This window comes from Apteryx rowi, unplaced genomic scaffold (assembly GCF_003343035.1).
Source record: "Apteryx rowi isolate R43461 unplaced genomic scaffold, aptRow1 scaffold_527, whole genome shotgun sequence".
Taxonomy (NCBI): domain Eukaryota; kingdom Metazoa; phylum Chordata; class Aves; order Apterygiformes; family Apterygidae; genus Apteryx; species Apteryx rowi.
The window spans coordinates 407,596-433,097 of NW_020450791.1; the positions used below are offsets into that span (position 1 = coordinate 407,596).

The following is a 25,502-nucleotide window of genomic DNA, read 5'->3' on the forward strand; positions in this document are numbered from 1 at the left end:
GGACGCGGACGCGGCCCTCACCGGTCGTGCAGGCGGAGCGGCGGGCGCGCCCGCGGCAGCAGGTAGAAGCTGACGGCGGGCTGGGCGCTGAGCGCGGCCCACAGGAGCTGCCGCGTGGCGGCCTCCAGGGGCAGCGGGAAGGGCGGCGCGCGGGCGCCCAGGCGGTGCCACAGCGCGCCCGGCGTGATGCCGTCCAGGCCCTCCAGGGCCACCTCGTCCAGCAGCGCCCACAGAGGCTCCATCCCGGCCGCCGCTTCCGGGCAGGGGCCGGGCGCGCCGGAAGTGACGCTTCACCTGCGACAGTAACCAAGGAAACGCACAAACAGGGCGGCAGCGACCGAGGGGCCCGGGCCGGGCGGGGGGTTTCGGTGGCGCGGCCCGGCCTAGCCTGGCCTGGCCTGGCCTGTTTTCCTCTCCCCTCCTCTCCCCTCCTCTCCTCTCGCCGCGGTCCCCCGCCGAGCCGCTGTGGGGGCCTCCGCCCGGCGGGGCCCGCGGCGAGGGCTCCTGCGGGAGTTTCTCCAGAGTCCGGTAACTGCCGAGGGAGCGGCGGGACTCGAGTCCGAGCCCGCGGCCGTGCGGGGATTCGGCCCCGCCGCTGCGCTAGCTCGGTGGGGGAACAAGAAGAAGAAGAAAAAGAGAGGGGGGGATATTTTCGTAGAGATGCTGTGCAACTGGTAGTAGAAGGGTGTTTTGTTTGTTTGTTTTTTGCTACGGAACTAAATGAAATGTTTTGGGACAAGTTTAAACTCCACAGTTTATAAGATGGGACCTAGTTAACCGCAACTTTCAGCAACAGCTCGAGAATACGTGGTGGGAATTGCTGGGAAGAGCACACGTTTCCTGAAAGGCAAGCAAGGTAAACTCTTTTAACTAAATGCTTTGGTCGTATGTGAGCTCTACATTTGACTGACCACGCGGGCAGTAGTAGTTCAGGAAAATCATCCTGTAGTTGGGCTTTAGACACAGCCTGTAATTTGAAATTGTGTTCTCCAGAAGTATGTTAATGCTTTAGCACCTAACTGACCCTTTCAAGTTGTGCCCCAGAACTAAATTTCTTGTTAGTTCTTGGATTATAAGTTCCTCATAGCATATGCCTTCCTCTTCTATCATTTTGAGATTATTATTGCATTGTGAAGGGTTCTGAAAAATAAGTAACGCTTCCTCAATTCTTCAAGAAAACTGTTCATTACGCTGTTTTACACTTTGTTGAAGGAGTTGCTCTTATCAGTTTTATAGCATTCTTCCTTATTTGGGTGGAAACACACTAATATTCTTTAGTAAATTGTTTTTGTACTTAAGTGTACCAGTTATATTCTCTTATTTCAGCTTTATATTAAGGACATGGTGACTGATTTTGATGAAAAACATGATGAGTATTTAATATTCCTCCAGCAGAGAAACCGGTAAGATACAGAACTGCTATCAGTGAGTGTATAATATCTGTTGTATACTATGCAATATAGTGTCTAATATCAGCTGTTGTGAATTATTAGTTTAAAACTTGGTTGTGATGCAAGGTCTAGTTTGATTTGTCTTAAAACATTCAGGTGATTTTTTTTTTTTAACTTTCTTGTATTTGCTAAAGTACAAAACAAAGTTTTTATTTTTAAAGACCACAGTATTTCTTCAGTGTACCTTAAAAAAATTACACAAAATTACTTACTCCCATTACTTACTCAGAAGGCTTTTGTTTATAGAGCATGAGGTTTTGGGGTCAGAAATAACTGGCACCTCACAGTGCATGAGAATATTGTTATGAGGCAAGGTTTTCATGCTTTCAAAAATACAGAAAATTGCATCCAAAAGCTGTAAAATTTCTAAAGCCAAGTTCTACTAAGATTGGAGATAACAACATCTAGGTTGCTCAAATCTTTGAGTCAACTTTTACTGACTTCTGTATATGTTTGTATCAACTTTCCTGCTTGAGGAAACGGGAACCTTTGTATCTTAGGTAAGGTCTCATAGATTATTTCAGAAAGGTCTACAGAACTTCCTCTCTGCATTCCCTCCTGTACCACAAGCCATAACATTTTCTGTCAAATCCTGCAACAAACTTAATGATTTTGGTCAAAAGCCCCCAAATACTACAACAGCCACGGTTGTATTAAAAGAGCAGACAATTTTTGTGAACTTTCAGAAGAGTGGTGGGGGAGAACCAAGAAGCGAGAAGGTGCAGGCAGAAATCATTACCCATGTGACCCCAACCTCTTGGGCTGCCTGTCACCTCTCTGAAGAAATTAGGACAGACTGAATGTCACCTGTGGTGAAAACAAGGGAAGCTGAGACTTGGAATGGGGAGAGTAGGTATTGGGCTGAAGCTGAGCCTGGAAAAGAAGGAGGAAAGGTGTTTACTTAAGTGTTTGACTGTGTTTCCCAGTACTCAAATCAGTGATTGGAAGCTGGTGTTAATTGGCAGTAAATTTAAATTGAGTAAAAAAAAAAAAACAAACAGTCAGGACTGGTTTGCCTGTGACAGTAACTGGTGAAAAATGCAGCTGGACCTGGCATGGTCTGGAACTGGAGTAATTGGAATGTATTTGAGACTCCAGAAGAAGCCTTGATGATTCTGGTATTGGCAATTTGGGAGTTTGTGGTGTGGTGTTGCAGTGCAAGTGGTGCACCCGTTATGTATGGGGGAGAGGGGCAGGTGCGAACAAGGTGGGAAGCGGAGAGCCGGGGGGGGCCCGAGGGAGCTCTTGTGGAGTGGGAAGGTGATGGGGAAGAGAGGGGACAGTGCCTGCTTTGAGCTCCTGCCCTGGTGGCCTGGAGGTTTGGCTGCCTTCATGTGCAGGATCCGAGAGCAGCAGCCTGGGGGCTGCGGCGGCTGTCGCAGCCCGGGAGCGGGTGCTGCTGTGCCGGGGCTCACCATGTGCTCCCAGTAATGCTCCAGAGAGACCAGGCAGCTTAACAGAGCTGGAGAGCCGAGCCGGTGGGCTTTGTTGGAGTAATGGGCTGCTAGCAGGGATGTTAAGGAGTGCACGGCACGAAAGGGAGGCTCTGGTCAAAAGCGAGCAGCTGGTAGTGCTTAACTATCCAAATTGAAGCCTGTGCACCAAGTCGGCCCGGAGGCTGCGGAAGTAGTGGGTGAGCTTAAAGTGACTGCTCCAAGTGGGATCCCAACACCTGGAGTGGGAAAACTGAGGACTCTTGTGAACCAGAAACTCCCTCCATGCAGCACCAGTTACACTAACTAAGCAGACCTGCAAAGATGGTGAGCGCTGCTCCACAGAGTGTGAGCACTCGGTGGCCCTTTTCTCAGAGGGAAATTAAAGAAACGCGGAACTCTTGGAGTCCCCGAGCAAGCAGGATGCAGCTTTTGTCCTAGGAGAGCAGAGCTCCGGGGAGCTTGGGGCCTGGGCCACTTGTGAGCACTGGTCAGTGCGGCAGAGAAGGGTTTTCAGATAGCTGATGGAAGGATCTGTTAAGCAGTGGACCGACCCTATCGATCCTGCAAATGAGGTACCTTCATGGAGGGACAGAATGTGGAATTTGTAAATATTCAGACTGCTACACTACTGGGTTTGTGTTTTGTAAGGACAACGCTTGAACTTTGTAATAAGCAGTCAGTTTATGAGGATGATAACCCTGATAATCTAATTCACGGAAGCAAAGATGAAGTTTGTGATTAAAAAAAATTTTTATATATATATAAATATTATATATATATATGTGTGTGTGTTAGAACTGTGGTGACCCTCTTGGTTATGTGTTTTTCAGGAACACAGTGTGATGTTTGTAGTAAGTATGTGTTAAGACTGTTACAGTGTTAACAGAGCTAATATAGTCTGGTTGTCAGGGGTGTGGGGTTGAACTATAATATTGAGATTACATGTTGAGATTGAATCAATGTTAACCCTGATAATCTGGTCCACTGGGGCTAGGGATGGAATTTGTAATAGATAAAAGTTCAGGCTCTGCTAATGTTAACCAGTGAAACCTCATTCCCTGTAACAATGTGATACAGGAGGAGAAGTGGCTGTTCCCTATCAGGAAGCTAGTTTTTATTTTTTAGCATTTGCAAATGTTTGAGTTGCGAGATGATTTTGTATAAGAATGATAAATGGCCAAGGACTACTAATATGAGTTAGGAGAATTCAATTAATATTTTCCTGGTTAGGACAGTGTGTTAGGCCTTGGGTAAAGACTGTTGTTGCAGGAACTTCAGCCTTGTTTTTTCTGAGAGAGAACCTGAAAAAGCCTGTTCTCTCAGCTGATTCCTCTAGCTAAACATCTTCATGGGCAGATCTGGCCTTGTAATGTTCAGTGACTGACAATAGCAAAGCAGTTCACAGAAGGAAAATAATTACAGCTTATAATGAATGGTAACAGAAGAAAACATGTTCCTGGCCCACATAAGATGTTATGATAATGACTGTGGATTTATCCGAAAGGGTAGTAAGAATCTTTTGTGGAAACTGCCTGTCCTTCCTCTGAGCTAAAGTTGATGAATTGTACAATTCTGTTGCTTCCTCCTCTGCTAGAGTAGTGTTAATCAGAAAGTTTAGAGATGAAATTCCAATCCCATGTGTCTTCTGCAGATTTTTCTGACCTTTTTACCTCTTTTCTTTTAAGCTGGAGTTGTATGTTACAGTCTTGTAGTTACTTATCTATTTCACCAAAAATAAAAACAAGAAAAAAATCCAGCCACAGCCCCTGGAACAAGCCAGTTTTAGAGCATTCACTAAATCTTAGGTATTGCTGACTTCCTCATTGCAGTGTCTACTTTATAACACAGAATTAAGAATTGAATTATTTTAAGAATTGGTAGTTTGAAATATAGTGCCTTTCCAGTGCCAAAAAGTTGTTGGAAAAACTGAAAACTGCTCAGTAGCAGTGTCAGTTTGTGCACAGTTAAAAATATCTGTAACTTGTGTTATGTTCAGGGTTTTTATGGGTTTCTATCACAATAGCTTAATATTGGTTGATCTCTTCTGCGCTGTTCAAAAAAAAATCCTTGTTCATTTTATTTTTTACCAGACTTTTCTATTATTTCTAACACTACTATTGATTGGGAGTTTTTCCCCGTAAGTTTCAAAACACAAATAGCAATATTTTTATTTTACACTTTATTCTTGAGAGAAGCTCAACCATTTTTAAGCTTTTTTTATTATTATTATTTATTTTAAACAAAACTCTCAGCAGTTCCCAGGCAGAACATTTGTGTACTAAATTTCAAGTGGGAAAAAGTAATGTGAAATTAGAAGCAGCACAGAAACAGTCTTTATAGACGGGAAAGGCTTGGTCAAATTTAAATACTGACATTGTGTGACACGTTAAAAAAGCTCTAAAATGAGGAACAGGTCCTGGAAGAACAGGTCCTGGAAGCTATATTCTGAACCTCTTTATTCAAACTATGAACATATTTTTCTGCTTTTTGACACTGTGCTTGTGTAATAATTGCTGATATGACCACCTGTATAAAGAATGCATATGGATGAGTTGTTATCCTTTCTGTGCTAGGATACTGAGACAATTAAAGAGAAAAGACCCTATACAAATCAAACTGGAGCAGTTAGAACAAGGATTTTGTCTGTATATGAATGGAGCTAATTCAGAGCTGAGAAATTATCCCAAAAAATTCAACTCACAAGGCTACCTTAGAACTGAAGCGAGGACTGCCAGGACAAATGGTGAGTTTCATGAGAGTTTTACAGTGGTTGTAGTCTAGAGCTGTTTTAAACTATTTCTCCGCAGAGCTGTAATCTGGTTGGTGAGGCTGCTGGTTAGGCCTAGTGAGTCAGGCTGTGATAGTGAGACAGCAGCACCTGAGGCTGGTGGAATAAGACTCCATGGGACCCATTCGTCAAAGGACTTAAGCTGCTTGTGTGTGACAAGTAGTCTCTGCGACATGCTGCTTATTGCTCGGTTGATCCCTAACTAATTCCAAAGTTTAAATTCTCCACTCTTCCATTTGTTAAACCATTATACCTGAAACTAGAAGATCAGAAATCTTTACGTGTTGCCAGTATAAAATAATTGTATAGCTTTGTCTGGACCATAACACTGTTGATAGGTTTTTAAGATCTGGAGGACTACAGTGTTATGTAGTCTGGTCTCCTGTACAGCATAGACTGTAACTAAATTATATCCAATTTATATTCAATAACGGCTTCATTAGGCTCATAAGTTTTGTTTAAACTATAATAGTCCTTTTAAAAAGACATGTAATCTTTATTTAAATATTTGAAGTAGGGAAAATCTACCTTTTTCTCTTGTATATTGTTCTGGTGATTAGCTGGTTTTCTTTAAAATGTGTATCTTATTTCTAGTTTAAGTTTGTGTCTCACAATAGAGAACAGTGTAATATCAGGAATACTTTTGCTTATGTGAAGTTATACAATATGACGTTAAAGACATTTTAATCATTTAGCTTATCAAAAAGTTTATTTCGTTAAATCTCTGCGTAAAGCAGTTTACCAACCTTGCTGCACGCTTGCTATAACCTCTTAGCAGACACCATCTATGTAGGAACAGTACCTTCACTTAAAAATGAAGACAAAGAGTTAAAATTCTTATAAATGAGTGTTTAATATGATTGGAAGTATATTAATCTCAACAATATTGGAAGTTAATTTTAACAATACTAACTTCTTTCAGCCAATGTTGCGACCATGACTGCAACTTCCATATCTCTCCCACTACCCCCGCTGCTACATTAGACTCATGCTATTTGTTTTCAAGTTTAAGCATGTTTAGGCTTAGACATGTTATATTGGGCACTCTGAATTTGTCTTACTTTCTTCACGTCTTTTTTTTTTGGGGGGGGAGGTTAGTTTCTCTCCAGTCTTCCACATACTTGCAGCTGTCACTACACAGCAATCATCTTTTTTGTGTAATGATGCAGAAAAGATGGTGTTCTTGAATATTGAAAAAGAAGGAAATTGTGTGCCTCTGTCATACGGGGATGCTAGACCTTCAGGTAGCTAAAGAGAGTGTAAAACAACGTTTTTGTCTTTTGTGATCCAAACAGTTTGGACGAGTATTGTGGCAGGAGTTGTAATAGAACTCTTATCCAGAGTACCTTCCTCTCCAAGTTCTGCTGTGCAGCTGCCAGCTCTAAGCTTGACCAGATTTTTATGGTCGCTTGTTGCTACTTGATTCAATTCAGGTAGAATACCTAGTTTCTGTTTGAGACCTGCGCTACTGTTCCTTTAATGACTTCAGTGGGAGTCTGTGATCCCATCTCTACTTCCGTTGAGTTAGACGGTAGCATTATTTCCACTGGAGAGGAACTCAGTGTTTTGGTGCATCTTAGCTAGCTGATAGTGTTATTTTAAACATGTATAGCTGCAGTGAAGGATATCAGCCAAATCGTCATTCTGTTGTTTTGTTTCTTTCATTTTATTTTATTGCTAGAGCCTAGAGTGGGAGTCATTGGTGATTTGTACAAATGTCTTGCCTAGGTGTAGTACCTTAGCGGTTTTGTAGTCCACTTCATTTCTAGGCATCTCTCAATGATAGAACATGCTTCTACTTACAGAAATGATTTCTGGCTGAGTTGCAGCACTGAATTTTCTTCCCTACCTATCTCCTATGAGAGTTATTGCATCATTTTATTACTTCTAAAGCATCCATCTATAGGATTAGTCTTCTCTGAAAAATTAGGAATGTGTCATACTTTATAAAGCAGGATGGACACAGATTCTTCTTTGTGGTTCCTGAATGTATTGTCATAAATATCTTTGTCCATGCTATTTTGTCTGTGTTGCCTATCAGATCTGTTGTTGGAGTAATTCATGAGGGATATACTGAAGTGACGGACAAACTTCTTGGAATAATCCACGATAGTTAAAGTATGCTTAGGCCTAATAAATTAAATTGAATGATGGGCTTATAATGCGTAAGGTGGCGATACTGGTCTCTGGGTATACAGTGATTTCTTTGGGTGCCTAACCCAGACATAATTTCACAAACAACTATGCACTCCTAGTGAATRTTTGTGTGGTTGCAAAGGTGTGGCTTAAGGGTAGCATGGGGTCTCCTTGATTATGACAAATATTTTGATAACTTAGTTCTTCACTAATGAAATGGACACTGTCAGCTCAAACCTTCTACAGACTGGAAGGGAATAGCACCAGTTGACCTAGTTTGTGCAGCAAAACAGGAGATGGTTGGTATTCATAGCCCTTCCATCCTACGACAAAGATGTTGTTCTGAAGTAAAGTTTACAGCACAGGCAGTTAGCTCAGTTGTATCTACTTTGCTTGGAGTTTGAACTACTGTCCTTATTGGCTCAGAGTGACATGAATCCATAACAAAATATTCAAGTAATTCTGAGAACCAAATACTCAACAGTTTTTGAGTCCTACCCTGCCCCCTTCTATTTATATTCACACCATCCACGAGTGGTCTTCTGGGCAGTTGTTTAAAGAGAGGAGTTGCTTAGGAAGCGAAACTTAAAGACATTTCCAGTTCTGCCCCAAAGCACCAACTGAATCAGACCATGTTTTGACAGCACTGTAATCTCAGGACAGTTCACCCTCAGTGCCAGAAGAGCCTCATCGCATTCAACACCAATGATGATGACTGCAAAATATTTTGGAGTTAATTTGGAGTAGCCTATGGAGCAGTAGGAGCTGTAGTTGGAGGAGGCTGTTTTATCAAGCAAGACACCAGACGTTTTCTTCCCTGGCGCAGTCCATTCCCTTTCCCCTCTTTTCTTTGTCCCATTATAGACTTCTTCGGGCAAGAAGAAGATACTTTGTGCTGAAGCAATAGAACAAGCTGTTGTTCATCTGCTCTGTAGCTTCATGATCATTCTAAATTGGCGTTAAGCCAGCACTGTTGCCATAAGAAGTGGTCCTACCCTCTGCCTGCTCTCTCCCAAGTCCTTGTACCAGCRTTTGTGCATTCACATGGTGAACCAGATTGGACAGCTGATTGTGATTAAAAGTAATCTTTCTTTTTATTTTTTCCTCAGTTAAAACTTGCCTGTATCAATTCTCTGAACTGTTCACTGCACAGGTGCAAGTATGCTTGTCCACAACAACAACAAAGAAAATATGGCACTGGGAGCTCAAATGAGCAACCTGATCTAATTTTGAACTAAGCCCTGCTTTGAATGGGATGTTGGACTATGTGACCTCCAGAGGTCCCTTCCAGGTTAAATCTTTCCGTGATTCTATGACCTTGGTAGGAAGACTGCTCCCTTTATTGGTAGTGCCAATTTCTGCTGGCTTAATGTGACCATTAAATTATGGCTTAAAGAAAAAAAGGTTTTGCATCAGGTATTTTTCTCCACTGAAAAGAAATTGAAGCTGTAAAACTGTCTTGGACATGGGAAATGATACCTTTATTTAGGATGGTACTGAGAGTTTTGCTGATGTCTTCGCTCTATAGGAGAGAGGAAAAAAAAAAAAAAAARTACATGCCCTGTGACCTGCAGGATACTTATCTGTGTCTCAAAGTGTTGTCTGAGAAATCCATTGCTCCACTGTAAGTTGGGACCATTCCCAGCACAAGGACCATCTGTTCTGCTTAACAATACGCAGAGAATTTTCACAGAAGTTCTGCCACCAACTGTTCCTTGACTTAGAAAAGGAGGAAAATGACTGTTTGTCCTTCGTTCATGACTTTTTCATGAAGAACACTTCTCTGCGCAGTATGTTAAATATCTAATACATTCTGTTTGATCTGCTGATTCCCTAATATGTTTTCCTAATTCAAGAGTAAGTATGCAAAAATCCTCTGTAAACCTACAACATCTGTTGTTCATTAGGATGGTCTTGGGCTCGCTCTATCAGTCTGCCTTCGGTAGTATGGATTCTGGGCTCTAAGAGTTTTCTAAGACAGCTTAAATTCTACCCAGCTGGGAATTAGAATGATGTTCTAGAATAGGTGTGTACATCTTTCTGTATTTTCATATCAGTGAATGTGGGGCTTCCCATGTTGTTCATGCAAACGTAGCTTTAAGCAGTTGATTTTCCTGAACATACATGGTGGTGACTATTCCCAAAGAGTTTCAGAACTCTTGCTGCTAACACGGTACTAGCTGGTGACTGAAGCAGAGAGTCTTTTCAGTTGTTAATGCTATTCAGATATGAATGATGGACATTTCTCTCCTCAGCTGGGGAACTGAGGATCATTTAAAAAGAAATTATGTATGTGTGTGTGTGTATATATATATACACACACACATATGTGTGTGTGTATAAATATACAAACACCCACTCGAAGTAGGGTGTATCTTGTCAAATATTCTATTTCTGTTTTCTGTCTTCTAATTCTTTTCTTGAAATTCTGGACCAGCAACCCAGCTAGAAGAGAGGGAGTTGCGAGAATGGAGCATACAGACTGCACCAAGCAAAACAAAGCGCAAAGGATGGCTTCAGGTAAGGCTTAGGTTAGAAATAATTTTGTGGGGAAATGGTTACAACTGGTAAATAACAGRCAGTTCATATGCCTTGGGCTGATTTCTCATGGAGGCCTCATGTTGATCTGGTCTTAGGTACTGAGTGGCAACAAGAATAAATATCCTAACCAATTTTTTGCGTACTTTAAAGCCCAAAGAGGCAGAAAATTTCCTTGAAAAGGTCCAGATTCAGTGGCATCCATTACAGAAACTTCTGTAGCCTTGAGGTGATTGATTGGCTCACTGTTCTCCAGCAGAATAGCTGCTGCTTGACATCTCTGCTGGCACGCTTAACCTCTCCAGCTCAAGGATGGAAAACCTCATCTTGGAGATCCATCCCTGCTTGTCACTGCAGTTTTCTGCCCTGCAATACTGTTAAAGGGACACATAGGTGTGATTTGCATAGCTTGAGTTTTAATTGGTGAGAAATTATTATAGATCAGAACAGAGGTAAACACATACAAGTAAAAATTCCCTGTCTATAAGAAATTTGAGGCCGTTAGCTTCATAGTTCTTGGATCAGTGGAGAAATCTGTCATCTTGTCTTTTGGCTTAAGGAAGGATCTGATCTGACAAGTCAAGGAAGATGATTCATTTAACAGAACAAGCGTGTATTTTGAACAACTGGGACACCTGTCACCCAAACARTTAACCTACTTGATTAGCAATTGTCTTGGCTGGATGGCGAGTCTGTGCTCAGATGACTGAAGATCAAGGGTTCATCTCATGCAGGTTTTCTTTTCTTTCAGCAAATACTACAAATTCAAGTTTTTCGGCTGTGTTCCTTTATTTATAACCATTACTACTTATTTGGGTTCATTTTCCAGGCTGTCATTTCTCTCGGTAGATTTCTGCTTATGTACTGGCCTGTCAGACCTTGTTTGCTAGTCATAAGCTGTGTCATTCTAATCACAAGAGTCAAACAAAGAAGAACGTGCCTCCTCTGACTGCACTGGAAAGCTGGCCAGCTGTSGGTACCTGTACTACTTGAAACTAGCTTAGGGTGATATCTTAAGTCTTGAATCCGATTGTATGGGAGTAAAGTGGAGTTACAGTAGCTTGATGTACAGCTAGAATTATTTAGCTAAGGAAATGTGCAACCACTGAGTAAGCTGCAGGTGGTGCTACACAGCAGGTTGCATTTTTCTTGTTTGTTTGTCTGTGGTTTGTGGGTTTTTTGTTTTCTAAATGTAGCTTTCATGCAGTATTTGCTAGTTCTCCTACGGGTGCAAGAAGTATTCAGCATGGTGTAAGATCTATGTTCTTCTCAGAGTGCTATAGAATGCTTTGCTGTTTCTGGATGTTTTCCTCCCTCTGGATCTTCAAACCCTCCATTTCACAGAATAGATTCAGAATGGTTCTTGATAGCAGACTGAGCTTACTAGTTCCCTGTCAGAAGGTTTTTTTCATCCACAGCTAGAGAAATTCAACTACCTAAATTTACCTGCCTAAATAGACTAGGCTGTCAGTGTGGTATTCTGCAACATGTTACTGCTCCTGTGGGGCTTCTATTCTAAGTATCCTGGATTGCCACTGGAGATAACACAGAAACAGCTAACTTTAACTATATGGATTAATGGTAAACCTTAATGTCCAAGTGAGGTATGTCCAGCTGTAATTTAATATTCATCCTATGGAAAGTCCTTCTGTTTCTATCCAGCAGTACTGATGGCTTTTCAGTTAGAGGTTTTGCCTCTTGCTGGGACCTGAACTTAGTGTTCACTGCCTTCCTAGGTGCACTATCTGAGCCAGTAGCTTGCTATTCTAGTTACCTATGAGCAGGCTCTTCCTGGTGTTCTAACAAGGGTAGAAGAGATCCAGAACTTGATAGTGGTGCCCCCGTGACAGCCTTTACCCAGACATGGTCACCCTGTAAACTCACCCTCAAACCGCTGCTTGAGTTTGCCATGGGATTCGTCTTGACCAGCAACGACCTAACCAGACTTATTGGTGTCTTGTTTTGTTCTGTTCTGTTTTTTCCCCTGTCTTGAAATGAAAGGTACTACTGTATATGCTTCAAATGAGGAGAGCCCTGTTCTTACATCCATTTGACTTGATTGTTGTCCCTGTAACAAACAAAACTTTCCCAGGAATTTCCCAATGGCTTTTTTTGGATAGCCGAAGGACCCAGCAGTTTGTTTGAAACTATCTAACTTAATTTCAGGCTGTGCTACAAGGCCAGAAGGTAGAGTTATTGGCAGAACGCGTTCTACTACCAAGTTGCCTTAGCATCTCCTCTCTGGGACATCTCTGTTCCTGGCAGTTACAGAATGATAGAGGAATGTGTGAACAGCCTATAACTAAGTTTGATGTCATTGTGGACGTTTCCAGATCATAAGTCACCCTTCATAAAACCACATTCCCCTTCAGTTCTGAGACTTTCCTGTAAGCGATCCCTGTAGAGGGGTTGCCTAGAATGGAATGCATACCTTTCCACAAGAACTCAAAAGTGGCCAAAGGGTTACTTACAGATAAGTTTGCTCCCTGGGAGGTGCATATGGACTTCCTGCTTTCTGTTTCTCTTTTGGAAAGCTGAAATAGTGTGGCACAGAAAGGTGAGATTTCTCAGATCTTCATGGGTTTTCCCTCATTAGCCATGCTTCAGGAACTGGTGGTGCATATGCTTTGCCTGCATCCTAGTTATGAAGTAAAACAGTAATTTGAACCACCTTCATAGCCATGTCTACGACAGTCTCAAGGGCAAATCAGTCTTTGAGTTTGAATATTTGTGGCACAACATTTCCCTGTGCCCCCAATACATTACACATGAGTAACACATCTTCCAAAAATTGCAATTACTTTAAGTAGGTTTTCTGGTTCCTTTATAGTGCACGGACATTGTTCTGTAAAACAGATTATCTTTTGTGTACTGTTAACAGAACAAAGCCTAATTTCTTTAAATGTTTCTTTTTACAGAAAGCTGTGGAGATTAAAACAGAAACTGGATCTAAACTCTGCATTAAACCTCCTCCTGAATACTCTGAGGATTTTGAACCTTATGAAAGCGTGAACATGGAGACAAATGATGATCCTCTCTGTTACTCCCAGGTACAACTCGCTCTTGCCTTCTGTAGTTCATAGTAATGGCAATGGAAGTGTTGAATGGGCCCAGTTATCAGTCTTGGCTAGTGCATGCAAACCCCGTATGTAATAGCACTCTCACTAGAGGAATGGCACTGATGAGATGTCATAAAGGAGGAGCAAAATGAAAAGAAAGTAAATGTTTAAAAAAATCTAATCTCAGTCAGCAACACTAAAACATCTTAAGTTTTAGTTCATAGCAGTAGAATATTTTCTCAGACAGAACCAAGGTATCTCTTTAAAGGAGAGTCTTTCAGTTCGTTTAGATTCACATGGACATCACTCGACTCTCAGGTTAGAGAAAGCTTAAGTAACACTTGTTACTATTCTTAGGTTATTTTTTTGAATAGGTAGGCTGAAATTGCTGCATGTCATGGTTTTACCTAACAGAAGTCAGCGTAAAGCTTTAAATACTATAAGGAAAAAAGTTGCTTTCCATCAAAGGTTGTTATTGTATTGATATGACCATACTGTTTGACAGTTTAGCCTTCCATTTGGTTGCTAWTTGCAGTTGGTTCTAGCATACTTCACAAATGTCCTGTCCTTAAAAAAAACAAACAAACTGCCACTTATGTCAGGCAAACTTGCCAAGCATATTTTCCTAGTTTGCGCTTCTGTAAAGCTAATAAAACCTCAGAGGTTCATCATCAGCCTTAATCCAAGGGATACATGCACATGATTTTTAGCTATTTGTGTCCTTAATTTTGCAAACTTTACACTTTGTCAGATATAGCTGAAACAGTTTTGCAGGTTATGAGGAAGGGATGGGTTTACAAAGGGACAGCCAGTGTGACTATACAAGTTTTATTTCCATAGAAAACACAAACTTCCAGGACCTAATAACATAGTATCATGGAGTGTTCTTTATTATCAATGAAATGGTTCTAGCTCTAGCTGGCCCTTATGTATGGTGAATAACAGATACTGTTGGGTTTGGAATAGTCACTACCCCACATACATTGTAGTGTATGTACATGCATATATGTACTTGCTTTGTTAGAGAAGAAAATGGGGATATGAAGGCTCTTAAGGCACTACCGGGGATTAAAGGGTTTCGAATTACTTGTACAATGTGGTCTTTACATAAAATCAATTGCTTGTAGAATATATGACCTGAAAATAATCTGAAACTTGGCTTTCTTTTAATTTGGGTTTTGTTGTGTTTCACATTTAACTGGAATTTTCTCTAATCACTTCCTGAGATGTCTTTTTTCTCTTGGAAGTAATGCCCACATAGTATTTTAGAAGCTGTAAAAGTAATTTCCGTATTGTTTTGTTTTCCCTTTCAGTTCTACAGTTGGTGATCTTGGGAAATCATCTTCAATTAAAATTACAGTAAACCTCTTAATCTTTTTGTTCCAGAACTTCATGTCTTCCAGTTGCAGTCCATCCAATAACTTTAAAGACTYCACCCTGAACTCCGTTACACAACTTTGCAGTGATGGTAAAAAGGAAAAAATAGTATTAAGTATTGAGGACATAAAGGTATGGGACTGTGTGTGTGTGTGTATATATATATATATTTTTTCTTTCCACTGCATAATTTGATGATCAAACTTTGTAGAAGCTTGGCATGGTGATTTCAAACAAAACATTCATTTTTCAGGCTTATGAAGGTTCCAGATGCTGTGCGCCGTTTCAGGCAAATCCTGTCCTTTGCTTTTCAAGGCTTCCCAATGAAAACTAATCTGAAACCCTTCTCTTGTTCTCATTCCCTGATCACAGAGATGACTCCTGTCATCTCTGCTTGCTCCCTAGCTCTACTCCCAGAAGTGGGGAGATCAGCAAGCTTCATTTGCTGGAGACAACAGATGGTTTTGTCAAAGTAAACCAAGCTACATCATTTAAATTGCATGGAGTCAAACATAGCTTTAGGCAGAAGGAAATACTATATATATATATGTATTTTTTTTCTTTTCTTTTTTTTTTTTCTTTTCTTTCCAGTGCTTGAAATTTGAAGGGACTTAAATGCTTTTCAATGTGACAACAAAAGATATCTTTTGGATTTCAGGGTTATTTCTCTGCTGAATTTCAAGCTTCTGCTCTAAACCACCAAGACCAAAAATTGTCAGTATTAGCTTTGCTACCAATTTTAATCGCTTGATTTAGTTTGCTGTACTTTTCTTTATGCTCCCTCAAAATATCAGTTTGAAATAGACAGGATGTCTGAAAAATCTCAGACCAAAGTGCCGAAGTATGACTGCCTCAAAAAAACAACTAAAAATGGGATTATAATGTATTAGGCAGCCATACTAAAAGCTGCGTGTGTTTGTGTATGCTCTTAAGCAGGTGTTTTATGTTGTTGTTGTCTGTCTGAGCATCTTCTGCATAAAACTAGTATCGACAGTGTAGTCCCCTGCATGCTGCAAGGAGTCATAGATACTTTTGGATCGAAAGGCTGAGCACAGCTTGTGACTTTGTTTTGTCAGTTTTGTCCCTGATTTTGATATAAAGCTCTAGGGATATGAGTGAATGTATTACACTGTGAATATTGTTCCTTTGAGGAAAGGTTTTTGAGAAAATGAAGTTTTTATAAGCATAGCTAACTATGGATTTGGCTAATTTCTCCTACAGCCTATCCTGTCCTTGAATCCTGTGACTTGCAATGTCTTTGTTTGCATGTATCTTTATATAATTTTTACTTCATTATTTTGGAACATCCACCCAGCTGTCTGAGAGTGATTTACACTTTAAATCTTGAAACAATTTTCACCTGTCAGGGTTCTGTGAGCCTGAAGGAATGTTTTTGAAGTGGTACATCTAAAAGACACTTGTATTAGCTACTAAATCAACTGTTGCTTAAATCAGCAACCAAGCAGACCTGTGATGATTTGGCTCTTTTGTGTCCTCCCCTGTTTTCAGTACAGCTATTACCAGGCTGACTATGTTCACAGCAGGAGATAATGTGACACAGTGTTTAAGATATGAGAATTAATATTAYGAATTTTGGCTTCAAATCTCCTATAACAGAAGATTTGAGTAAACAAGTCATATTATGAAAGCTTTCGAATCTCTTGGTAAACATGACTTAAGGGTTTTCTCAGTGTCTTTACACCTGTCTCTTCCAATTACACAGGTGTATACAATTTTAGTGCATTGTTGGAGTGTATATTTGCTACATGTCTTTGTATTTTCATCTAGGGTGTAAAAAAATCAGACTCTGTCTATTCTTGCTTCTTCTTTCTACCTTTCCTATGTTGCTTTTGAGCTTATTTTTTTTCTCTACAAAACAGTAACTTGTTTACACTGACTTTTATAATTATGTGTAAGCAGTAAGCTAATAATTTTAAGCCACCAAAACTTTTCTTTGTATCCCAGATAAATACTTTCAGTTTTCCTGAAGCTCTGAGGTGTTTTCTTGAATGTCGTGTTACAGCACAGATGTCATCAGGTTTCAAACTAAAGCAAGACAAGGCAAGAGAAAGTCCAATTCTGTGTCAAATACCCAGCAATACTAGTCTTGCTTGATGGGAAGACATGCTCAATACAAAGACTCAGGTGGCTTATAGACCTTCTTTTGAACCTAAGTTTGCCTACCCTTTGTAATATGTTTCTGTCAATGAGGCTTCCTGAATCAGTGTAATCTGTACCAGGAGAGCAGTTTGAAGCTCTCATTGTGAACTGAACATACACTATCACAGTTTGTTTGTACCTAAGATAGTTTCAAGCTTTCATCTTACTCATAGAGTTTGCTTACCCTAATACCAGTAAAAGTTAGAAAAAATAAAATGCATTTAACATGTATATGGTCTTTTTGTTTTATGTTCATAAAACCAAAAGGCTCTCCGGCATCATTTATGTTGTTTGTGGCATATGCTTAGAGAGGCAGGGCAGTTTTTTCAAAATTTCAAAATAGATCAACTTTTGCATAAAAACCTGTTACAATGCATCAAATTAAAAAACTTTATGGAAACTGGTAGTTCATTAGACCACAATCTGTTCTACTGCCTTTTCAACTACAGGTGTGTGCAAGACAGAAGTATGATCATCTATTCAATTACTTGTTAAAAAGCTGCTGTTACATTAGCTTTATTGTCTGAGGAAGGTGTTTGGAAAATCTGGATTGCAGTTAGTCTTCAGATAGAGTACCAAATTCTTTGGCTTGATGACTGTGTRAAGGTGGAAGATATATATATATCCTCACTCTCTCCATTACTTACCTCCTGTTTGTAACTTATTCCAGAAATTGGTTTTGCGCATACAAATTTCTTGACCTCCATTTTTTTTTTCCTGCAAGCACTCTGAGAAGGAACAAAGGAGATGTAGGATGACTTTCCTTTACAGCTCCTCACCAGAAGGGTGAAGACATGGCATAGGAATACAAATATTTTTAGCTGGATCATGGCTCTGAGTTTGAGAAGATACCTGTTCCTCCTGGGGGAGGAAGAGGCAGCTGTGTTGTTGTATTTTAAAAGACATGTTTGAGCTTTCATGACAAATCTGTTTGAATTGTACCAGGATCTGCGAAGAAGCTTGCAACTGAGTATAGAAGAGAAAAGGGTGAATGAGAACTCTTTTAGTGATGATTGCGACTCTGTTGAAGAGGACGTGTTTTCAGAACCATCTCCTACTGAGGAAACAATTGCAAGCTTTGGAGATCTTCAATTGCGTAGCAGTAAATCGTTGCAGAAAGAAGCTTTTGAACATCAGGAGGCAGGGAGATGCTCTGGCCTTGATTCTGGTGCACTTATTGTGTTGGAGTTCAAGCAGGATCAAAGTAGTAAGTCTCTGTGTATTAGGCAGTTTCTTCTACAGTATTGTAATAATTTTTTGAGAATGCTGTTTTGAATTATGGTACAGACCTGTAGCAGTTCCTTTAAAAGCAATGTCCACAATCTGGTGCTGGAAAGATCTCACACAGGGGTAATACTCTTGCTTCTTTCTGAGGGATGCATACCCCTAGTTGCCTCCATTCCTTCCCAGATAGTGTAGAGAACCAGCAGAGTCCATGTTATGTCTCAGACTAGGCTTTTGGATGTGTGTGTGGGTTCTTTTGTTGTGTATCCTTACTGAAATAATTCTTTTTGAAATATATTTATAAGTTAATATATTATCAGGATCCACCTGTCTCTCATAGTCTCAGGGCCTGTGTCAGGCCTGTATATAATTATAATCACAGGTACCACTTTAAGTGTGTACATATATGGGTAGACATCATATAATTTGTTTTTAAGTAATGTGTAAATAAATGTGAAAATCACTGCTGTGGAATATTCTGGAGGAGGTTAATGGAGGTCAATGGGCTCACTAACAGATTAAACAAATTAATAGGGAGCAGGTTCATTTTACATTATGGGTTAAATTTCTACTTCAGTTCAGATGTTCCTTAACTACAGACTGCCAGAATCAGATTATACCTGGTGAAGAATTGCACCATACATGCCATATTCCTCCCTGTGCATCCACTGCTGGTTGCTTTCAGAGATGAAATCTTGGCATAGATGACTACTTGGCCTGATCTGGTAGGGAGGCTCTTTTGCCTTGCGAGGGCTGCACCCTGGGTTTTGCTATGCTGTTTGCTGAAGGAAAGACCATTGAGGCTGTAGGGATGTGTGGCTTCTCAGTGCTGACGGCTAGTTCAGCTTTTCAGTTAGGGCTAGGAAGACTAGCCTTTGTGTCAAGGTTACAGTAACACCAGTTTCGTGCTTCTTTCTGTGTTGGACCTGAAACCTGCGTTCCCAGGGCCCTTCAGGGGGGTTGAAACTGGTATCAATATTATATAGTATTGAAAGTAACACACAGGAAGATACTTTAGTGTTTTGATAAATAAACACTTTTGCCCAGAGAGGCTGTGGAATCTCCTTCTCTGGAGATATTCAAAACCTGCTTGGACGCAATCCTGTACAACGTGCTCTAGGTGACCCTGCTTGAGCAGGGGACTTGGACTTAGACGATCTCCAGAGGTCCCTTCCAACCTCAACCGTTCTGTGATTCTGTGAATGCTGCCTCTGAATGCAGAAGGCAGAAGCACGTTAGAGTGGACTACCTTTCTGGCACCCAGGCTTTATCTCCAGTTCTCGTACAGTCACATTAGCCAGAAGAAATGGCTGTATCATTCAGTCTGAACAGGCTACCTTGTACAACACAAGACATGGCACTTCCATGAATTAATTGTGGATATTTTTAGGAGAACTTCAGCTCTTTTTCAAGTGTTAGCACATACAATGAAATGAGTGTGTCCTTGTGGATAAGAGAATTTTTGCTTTAGTAGAACCTGTATGTCAAGCTCCTACTTTGTCTCCTTGTGTACTACTTGTAGGACTATATAAGAGTGAGCACACACTATATGTACCTCAGTTCTCCTCAGCTGCCTCTTGCAGTGATTCAAAATCATGGTTTTCCACTAAAAGTCTTTTTTTGTCATCTCTTCTATAGCAACCTCATTAGTTTCTGTTGTTTCTCTTAGAGTCTTTTTTCTTAGCACAAATGGTTTTCTACTGCAACAGAAAAAATAGCACTCTCTAGCAATGCTAGCTAAAACTTCTGCTGACATTTCAGCTCCTCCATTCCCACCTATATTTCTTTTCAAACTCTCTTCATTTGTTATCCTTTTCTCAGATTGTCTTTCCTTCTGAAACTCTTTTGGATTGTCTGGATCCACTTCAAAACAAGCTTCTAGGTTTTCCAGATGTGTTGTATCAAGATGGGGTTACAAAAACTGCTGGCCTTTTAAAATCTATTCTGTTGTGACAGCCAAACATCAGGTGCTTGTACAGTCTCAAAACAAGACTCAAGTTTCAGATGAGTGTATCTCTAAGGTATTGAAGTATGATGCCTCCAAAAATATCTTAGTCTGTTTTTTCCTTCCTAATGGAGAACAGCATAGGCTACACTTCCAATCTGGYGAAGAGTGACAAAATAGGCAAGGACTTTTTTAGTGTGAAAAGAGATGTTTGAAAGTAAAAGTACAGAGGGGATTAGATAGAGCTCCACAAAATAGCATGTGGTGCTAGACTTTTAATCACTTTCACTTGTAATGCAAGAACTAAGGACACCAATGATGTTTTCAAGCAGTAGGTCTAAAGCAAACCAAAGGTAGTACTTTCCTATGTAATGTATAATTAAGTTGTTCCCATTGCTAGAGGATGATATGAAAGCTAAATTTTAAATGCATTCAGAAAGGCTTTACATGACTTCATGGAAGACAGGGGTGCTGTTGTTTAGTAAACAGTGGTTTACATGCATCCTTCTGCTGAAGAAGTCCCTAAAGCACTGCTGGGCAGTGTTTGTGACTGGAAGTGTTGCTCTGTTCCTGTATGCCTTCTGTGCATCCTCTTCTGACCACTGTCAGACACAGGATTTTTGGGCTGATCYTTTGATCTGACCTTGTTAGGTCTTGCCCTTGCTATCCATTATAGCTGTTAAAAATTTTTTCGTGCAGTCTTGATCATTCTCTAGTAGAGTCTCTCTGCTGGCTCTGGCCTGTGTGGGGAGATGCAAAGAGAAGTATATTGAGTATCACTCACTGACCACTTTGTTTTCCCCTTGTGTCAACCCCTTTGTTTTCCTTTTTTCTGAAGATAGGCTAGGGAATTCACTGTTCGTGCTTGTTGCTCTGTACTCTCCTGAGGTTTTCGTACTCTTCAGCAAATCTGTTGTTCCGATCTACTGATTTGGGAGACTAATGTCCTTTCAGCAGTATCTTAAGGGTTTGGTTTTTTTTTTGTAAAGTAACCTGTTTAACCTGCTTGTGTCATCAGACCTAGATACTCTTGAACCAGGATCTTCTCAGGCAGTCTACGAAATTTTTCAGCAGTGGTGTTCTTAATATTTGTTTTTAGATTACTTCTATTTATTTATTAGTAATCCAGGAAGCTGAACCATCCCAGTCTCAGCTTCCTCCATTTCACATCCTGGATGCTGATTGCCTGTTATCGTGGCATGTACTATTCATCCCTGTTTAAGGATATAATTTGAGAAAGCTTATCTATCTGGCTATATGAGCCAGACTTTAGTTAGGTCCTGCGTTCTCCTTTGGAGACATCAATGTCCAAGCCCTGAATCAGTCACTGGATCTCAAAGGTGTTTAGCTCATTAAAGGTAGAGAGCTCAATCAGAGGACGGATCTGAGACTTGCCCTACATTGAGTACTTCTCAGAATTCCCTCCCCATCTCCTTTTAGGTACTTTTTTTTTTTTTTAAATCCATCATAGTTAATAACTCAAGAGGAAATGGTCTCTGAATGAATTGAGTGGAGGAGTGTTCTCATTACCATGGAGATGTGGGGTGTGAATGGGGAGGGGTCGCAGGAGCAGAGGTAGGAACAAGGGATGGAGCAGCAGTGAGCATGCCCAACCTCAGCTGAGGACAGCAGAAGGGGAGAGCAGAGGGAGCTTTTTCAGCATGACTTGATTCACAGCTCTGCTGCAGCCACATCCTGTTGCCTTGCCAGTGAGTCTTTAGTAGCAGTGGGTCCTGTGAGTCCTGAGCCTGCCCCAGGGTGTGTTTTATGCCCTTGGGGGGGAGAGAGGGACAAATCTTCACTTTGGTATGTATAAACTAGCAGCTGCAATCTGTTGGCATAGAATGGGAGGAGATCCTTAGTTCTGGGAGATGTTGGAGAAGTTTGATTTTTCTTCCTCTTCTGTCACTGTCCTGAGAAGGGTATCAGGCTGCTTGGACTAGATGCTCAGTCTAAGGTGATCTGAGCGAAGTTTGGCTCAGCCTTTCCATGTCCCCTTCCGTGCTAGAGGGCTTCTATTCAAGTAACAGGATAAGAGCTATAGAACCAGACAACGGTGAAGAGGAGGATGTTAGGGGAACCTCACGTGGCCAGCTCTCATTCAGTGCCCCATGTCTATTCTGGCAGCTCCCAGATGTTCCCAGTGCCTTGTCCGCTGCTAGCGCTTCAGCAGTTTGGGCCAAGATCTTTAGACAGTAAGTGATTTTTCTCCAGAGAGAAGTTTCAAAGTTGTGATTGCAAGCAATGGAGGCCTTAATGTTCTCAAATAAGAGTACTCTATTACAAACTCTGCTAGGCAACCCTCTATCCTTTGACACTTTTAAGTGAGATTAAATTTTAGTCTATGCTTTAAGAATTTATTTTGGCCTAACTTGTTAACAAGTGACTCGGGGCTCCTTGTTCTGTTTCTACGTTTATTGACAGTAATGCAGGTAAATATCTCCTGCAGACAGAGATGTATTGGTGTAATGTATTTTATAATGATATATTTTGTTTCACTGAGTCAGTGCAAGCCATGCATGTGTACTTTTACATTAATAAAAGTGTCAATAAAAGGAAAGGAAGGTGGAGGTTGTCATTTTAACTATGCCTGTATAATTAAAGGGGGAAAACTTTAGTTTTTAAGGTCCAATATGTTTTCCCTGGTTGACTGCTCCTAAATATCTCTGTATTTGATTATTTCTGTTCCTTTATTATCCTTGCAGATGTGAAACCAGTACGAGTTTTCTCTGCAAAAAGAAAAGATAATGCTGAAATGTACATACCCGTCAGACCGATCACGGTAAAAAATGAAATCACTCGGCCACTCTCTGCTGAGGCCTTGCAGCAGGAAGGACAGGAAAAAAATTGCTTGAGTAAGAAATAAAAATATATAATGTCAATAAGGAGAGTTTTCATGCTTTTTTTTTTTTTTTTTTCCTCCTGTACCACCTCAGGAGTTCTGAGTCAGTAGCACAGTGCAAAAGTCCAGAGCCTGTATGTTTTAATCTTCCTACCTCTTAACCTTCCTTCTCCGTTTGCACCCACAGCATAAGACTTTTTCTTCTCCCTTTCAGTCTTACGCTTGCTCTGTTTTCTGCTTCCCTATTAAAGACCTATTCTCTTTGGTACTAACAGAGGTCTCTCTTCTCAAAATTAACAATTGGCGTGTAGGTGGAAGATTTGAACACAAAACATTTATAGCAAGAAAGGAATACAGTTTTCCCACAGCACATAAAAACTAGCTCTGTTTCTACTCTAAGGAGATGGATGACAGATGAGTACAAAGACAGACACTGCGAAGCAAACTTGGTCAGAGCAGCGAATGGTGCTAGTGTCATCTTTTATATATACAGAAGTAGTGGTTACATGCAGTCAAAATTTAGCATCATCCACATCTAGAAGATACTATGCTGTGACTCTGCTGGACTGTCCGATTCTTTGGGCTCAGCTGTTTCCCACAAACTTGCCTGTGCTCTAGGCTGGCTCGGCATGGACATCTTTTTGCTTCGGTTGGAAAGGTGATCTGCTTGCTGTATTTGCCTGTGGCCCTGCTAAGGTTGGCTGAGCGTCAGGCTGGGACTATGCTTAAATTACACCTTGAACGCTGCAGATTGATCTCCAGTGCTGGGTAGATATGCCAGTATCTGGTATCATACTGAAAAATGTTAGTTTTTTTTCTGAGCTGGAGAACACCATTTTGAAGGCACTGCTGCTTATTCTAGAAACTTGCTGCTAAGGTGTGGGCTTTACCTGGGTTTAAAAACAAAAAAACCCTTCAAATTTAGGGGCTGGAATCAGGATTGCAGTTTTTAATTTAGCATAGCCTTTAATTGAACAGGTATGATGAACTTCAGTTACGATAGGGCTGAGATAACCATGGAGTATGGTAACCCTGAGGACTTACAAATGGTTTTCAAGAAAATAAAACCCAGATGTGTCCCAAGAAAGCAAGATGTTATTGTTTTTGAAGGATCAAAATAACAGCTTGTTAATTGAAAGAAAACTTCAACCAAACTAAGGAAAAGAAGCTAATTCTCTTTGCCTTCAGAAAAAAATCACTTTCTAGCTCCTGGGGCTGGCTCTCACCACTGTCTGAGCAGGTGTTTGCTTTGACCACTTTCCAAAGATGGACATAGCTTTTTTTTCAGGTTGTAACAGTGCTTGTTAGACCTGTTTCTGTCCAACTATCATTTTAAATCCTTAAATTAATTTTCTTTCACAGGGGGTAGTGTAGTACAGAAAAATTAAAAGGGACTTTGTCCTGTCCCTGGATTTGCAAAGATGACTAATGCTTGTTGGAAGTGTCTGTTTATGGTTGAAGATGACATCAGGCTGAGGGTGAATGCACCCAAATCTCAATTCAGTTTTAACTGATTTCCTGTTATTTGTATCCACCAGCAGTTTACTGTCTTGCTTACTTGATCTCACTGCTCTTGAGTTTAATGTCTGTACAATGAGTCTCTTTTATTCACTTGACTTTGAAGTCCTTGAATACAACTGCACTTCTCTTTTAATTAAGTCTTAGATCCTCTATTGTTCAATTTTATTATTTTTTTTAACTATGTTTCCAGCCTGTGATGTTTCTATTTCTCTGGGATGTGTGTGGGAAGACTGGGATGTATATGGACATTTTGATGGCTGCTTAGGTGACAAAGTTCATCTATTTTGCCTTATGCATAACAACTTCTGACTCCCCTGGTTTTGCTATTCTTGGGATTTCTCCAAAGTAGCTGAATATCCATAATTTAAGTGAAAGTCTGGTGTGCTGAAACTGTGTATATACTTCTTTTCAACGAATTTTTTTACAAGGCATTTCCATTAAATACCTGAACAAAACAAATACATAAGCATTTTAAAGTATAAAAATCCCATGTTTCTCAGTTGCTAGTTTTCCTTTTCTTATGATGCTGTTTCAGCTGTTGTCTAGGGTAGATGTGACTTGGAATTCTAATGTAAAAACAAATTGAAGCAATTCAGTCTTGCTTGGGCTGTTTACAGGCTACTAGCTAAGCCCTCTTTTAGTAGCTGAACTGTACGTTTCAAATGTACGCTGTTGTAACATGCTGTGCTCGTACAGTGGGACTAACGGATATTCCTTGCTTCTTTTGGTGGCAGGACCATTAAGTCGACCAGAAAGACCACTGTCAGCCACTCGGAAGAACGAGTGCGAGAAGGATCCCGAGCTCTCCGTTTCTGCTGTTATTAAAGCTATGCAAATTGAAAACGAAATATTGCAGAAAGACTTGCAAAGGCAGTCAGTTTCCGCAGGCCATGAAAAGGTATGGCAAAATACAGAGAAGGGGCATTTGTTCATGTAGCAAAAAAGGCTTTTTCCTTAAACATGAATTACAGTCTTTTTGTATATTAGGACTATGTAAGAATGAACGGTGATGTCTCTTAACTCTG

At 40.5% G+C, this 25,502-nt stretch overlaps 2 protein-coding genes across 10 annotated transcripts in view; one reads left to right on the top strand and one right to left on the bottom strand.

The window, feature by feature from the left end:
* GTF3C1 (general transcription factor IIIC subunit 1) overlaps positions 1 to 254 on the bottom strand; it is a 57,119-nt gene extending 56,865 nt beyond the window's left edge. For 2 of the 3 annotated variants that reach the window (XM_026080587.1, XM_026080586.1), the window contains exon 1: positions 22 to 254. In XM_026080587.1, the coding sequence (XP_025936372.1) occupies positions 22 to 242 (221 nt within the window). In that variant the 5' untranslated portion in view covers positions 243 to 254. The remainder of the gene's footprint in view (positions 1 to 21) is intronic. The other variant, XM_026080585.1, reaches the window with a different exon arrangement.
* Positions 255 to 318: 64 nt separating this feature from the next.
* The window catches only part of KIAA0556 (KIAA0556 ortholog), an 83,005-nt gene continuing 57,821 nt past the window's right edge, over positions 319 to 25,502 (top strand). For 3 of the 7 annotated variants that reach the window (XR_003255888.1, XM_026080579.1, XM_026080583.1), the window contains exons 1-9: positions 319 to 856; positions 1,327 to 1,403; positions 5,461 to 5,630; positions 10,249 to 10,331; positions 13,268 to 13,399; positions 14,795 to 14,917; positions 17,891 to 18,152; positions 22,820 to 22,969; positions 25,212 to 25,375. Coding sequence is in view for 6 of the 7 variants with exons in the window: in XM_026080579.1 (XP_025936364.1) it covers positions 1,342 to 1,403; positions 5,461 to 5,630; positions 10,249 to 10,331; positions 13,268 to 13,399; positions 14,795 to 14,917; positions 17,891 to 18,152; positions 22,820 to 22,969; positions 25,212 to 25,375 (1,146 nt within the window). In the remaining variant the exon portion in view is untranslated. Of the gene's footprint in view, positions 857 to 1,326; positions 1,404 to 5,460; positions 5,631 to 10,248; positions 10,332 to 10,934; positions 11,084 to 13,267; positions 13,400 to 14,794; positions 14,918 to 17,890; positions 18,153 to 18,800; positions 18,895 to 22,241; positions 22,310 to 22,819; positions 22,970 to 25,211; positions 25,376 to 25,502 lie in introns of those variants that run through there. The other 4 variants (XM_026080580.1, XM_026080581.1, XM_026080582.1 and 1 more) reach the window with 4 other exon arrangements.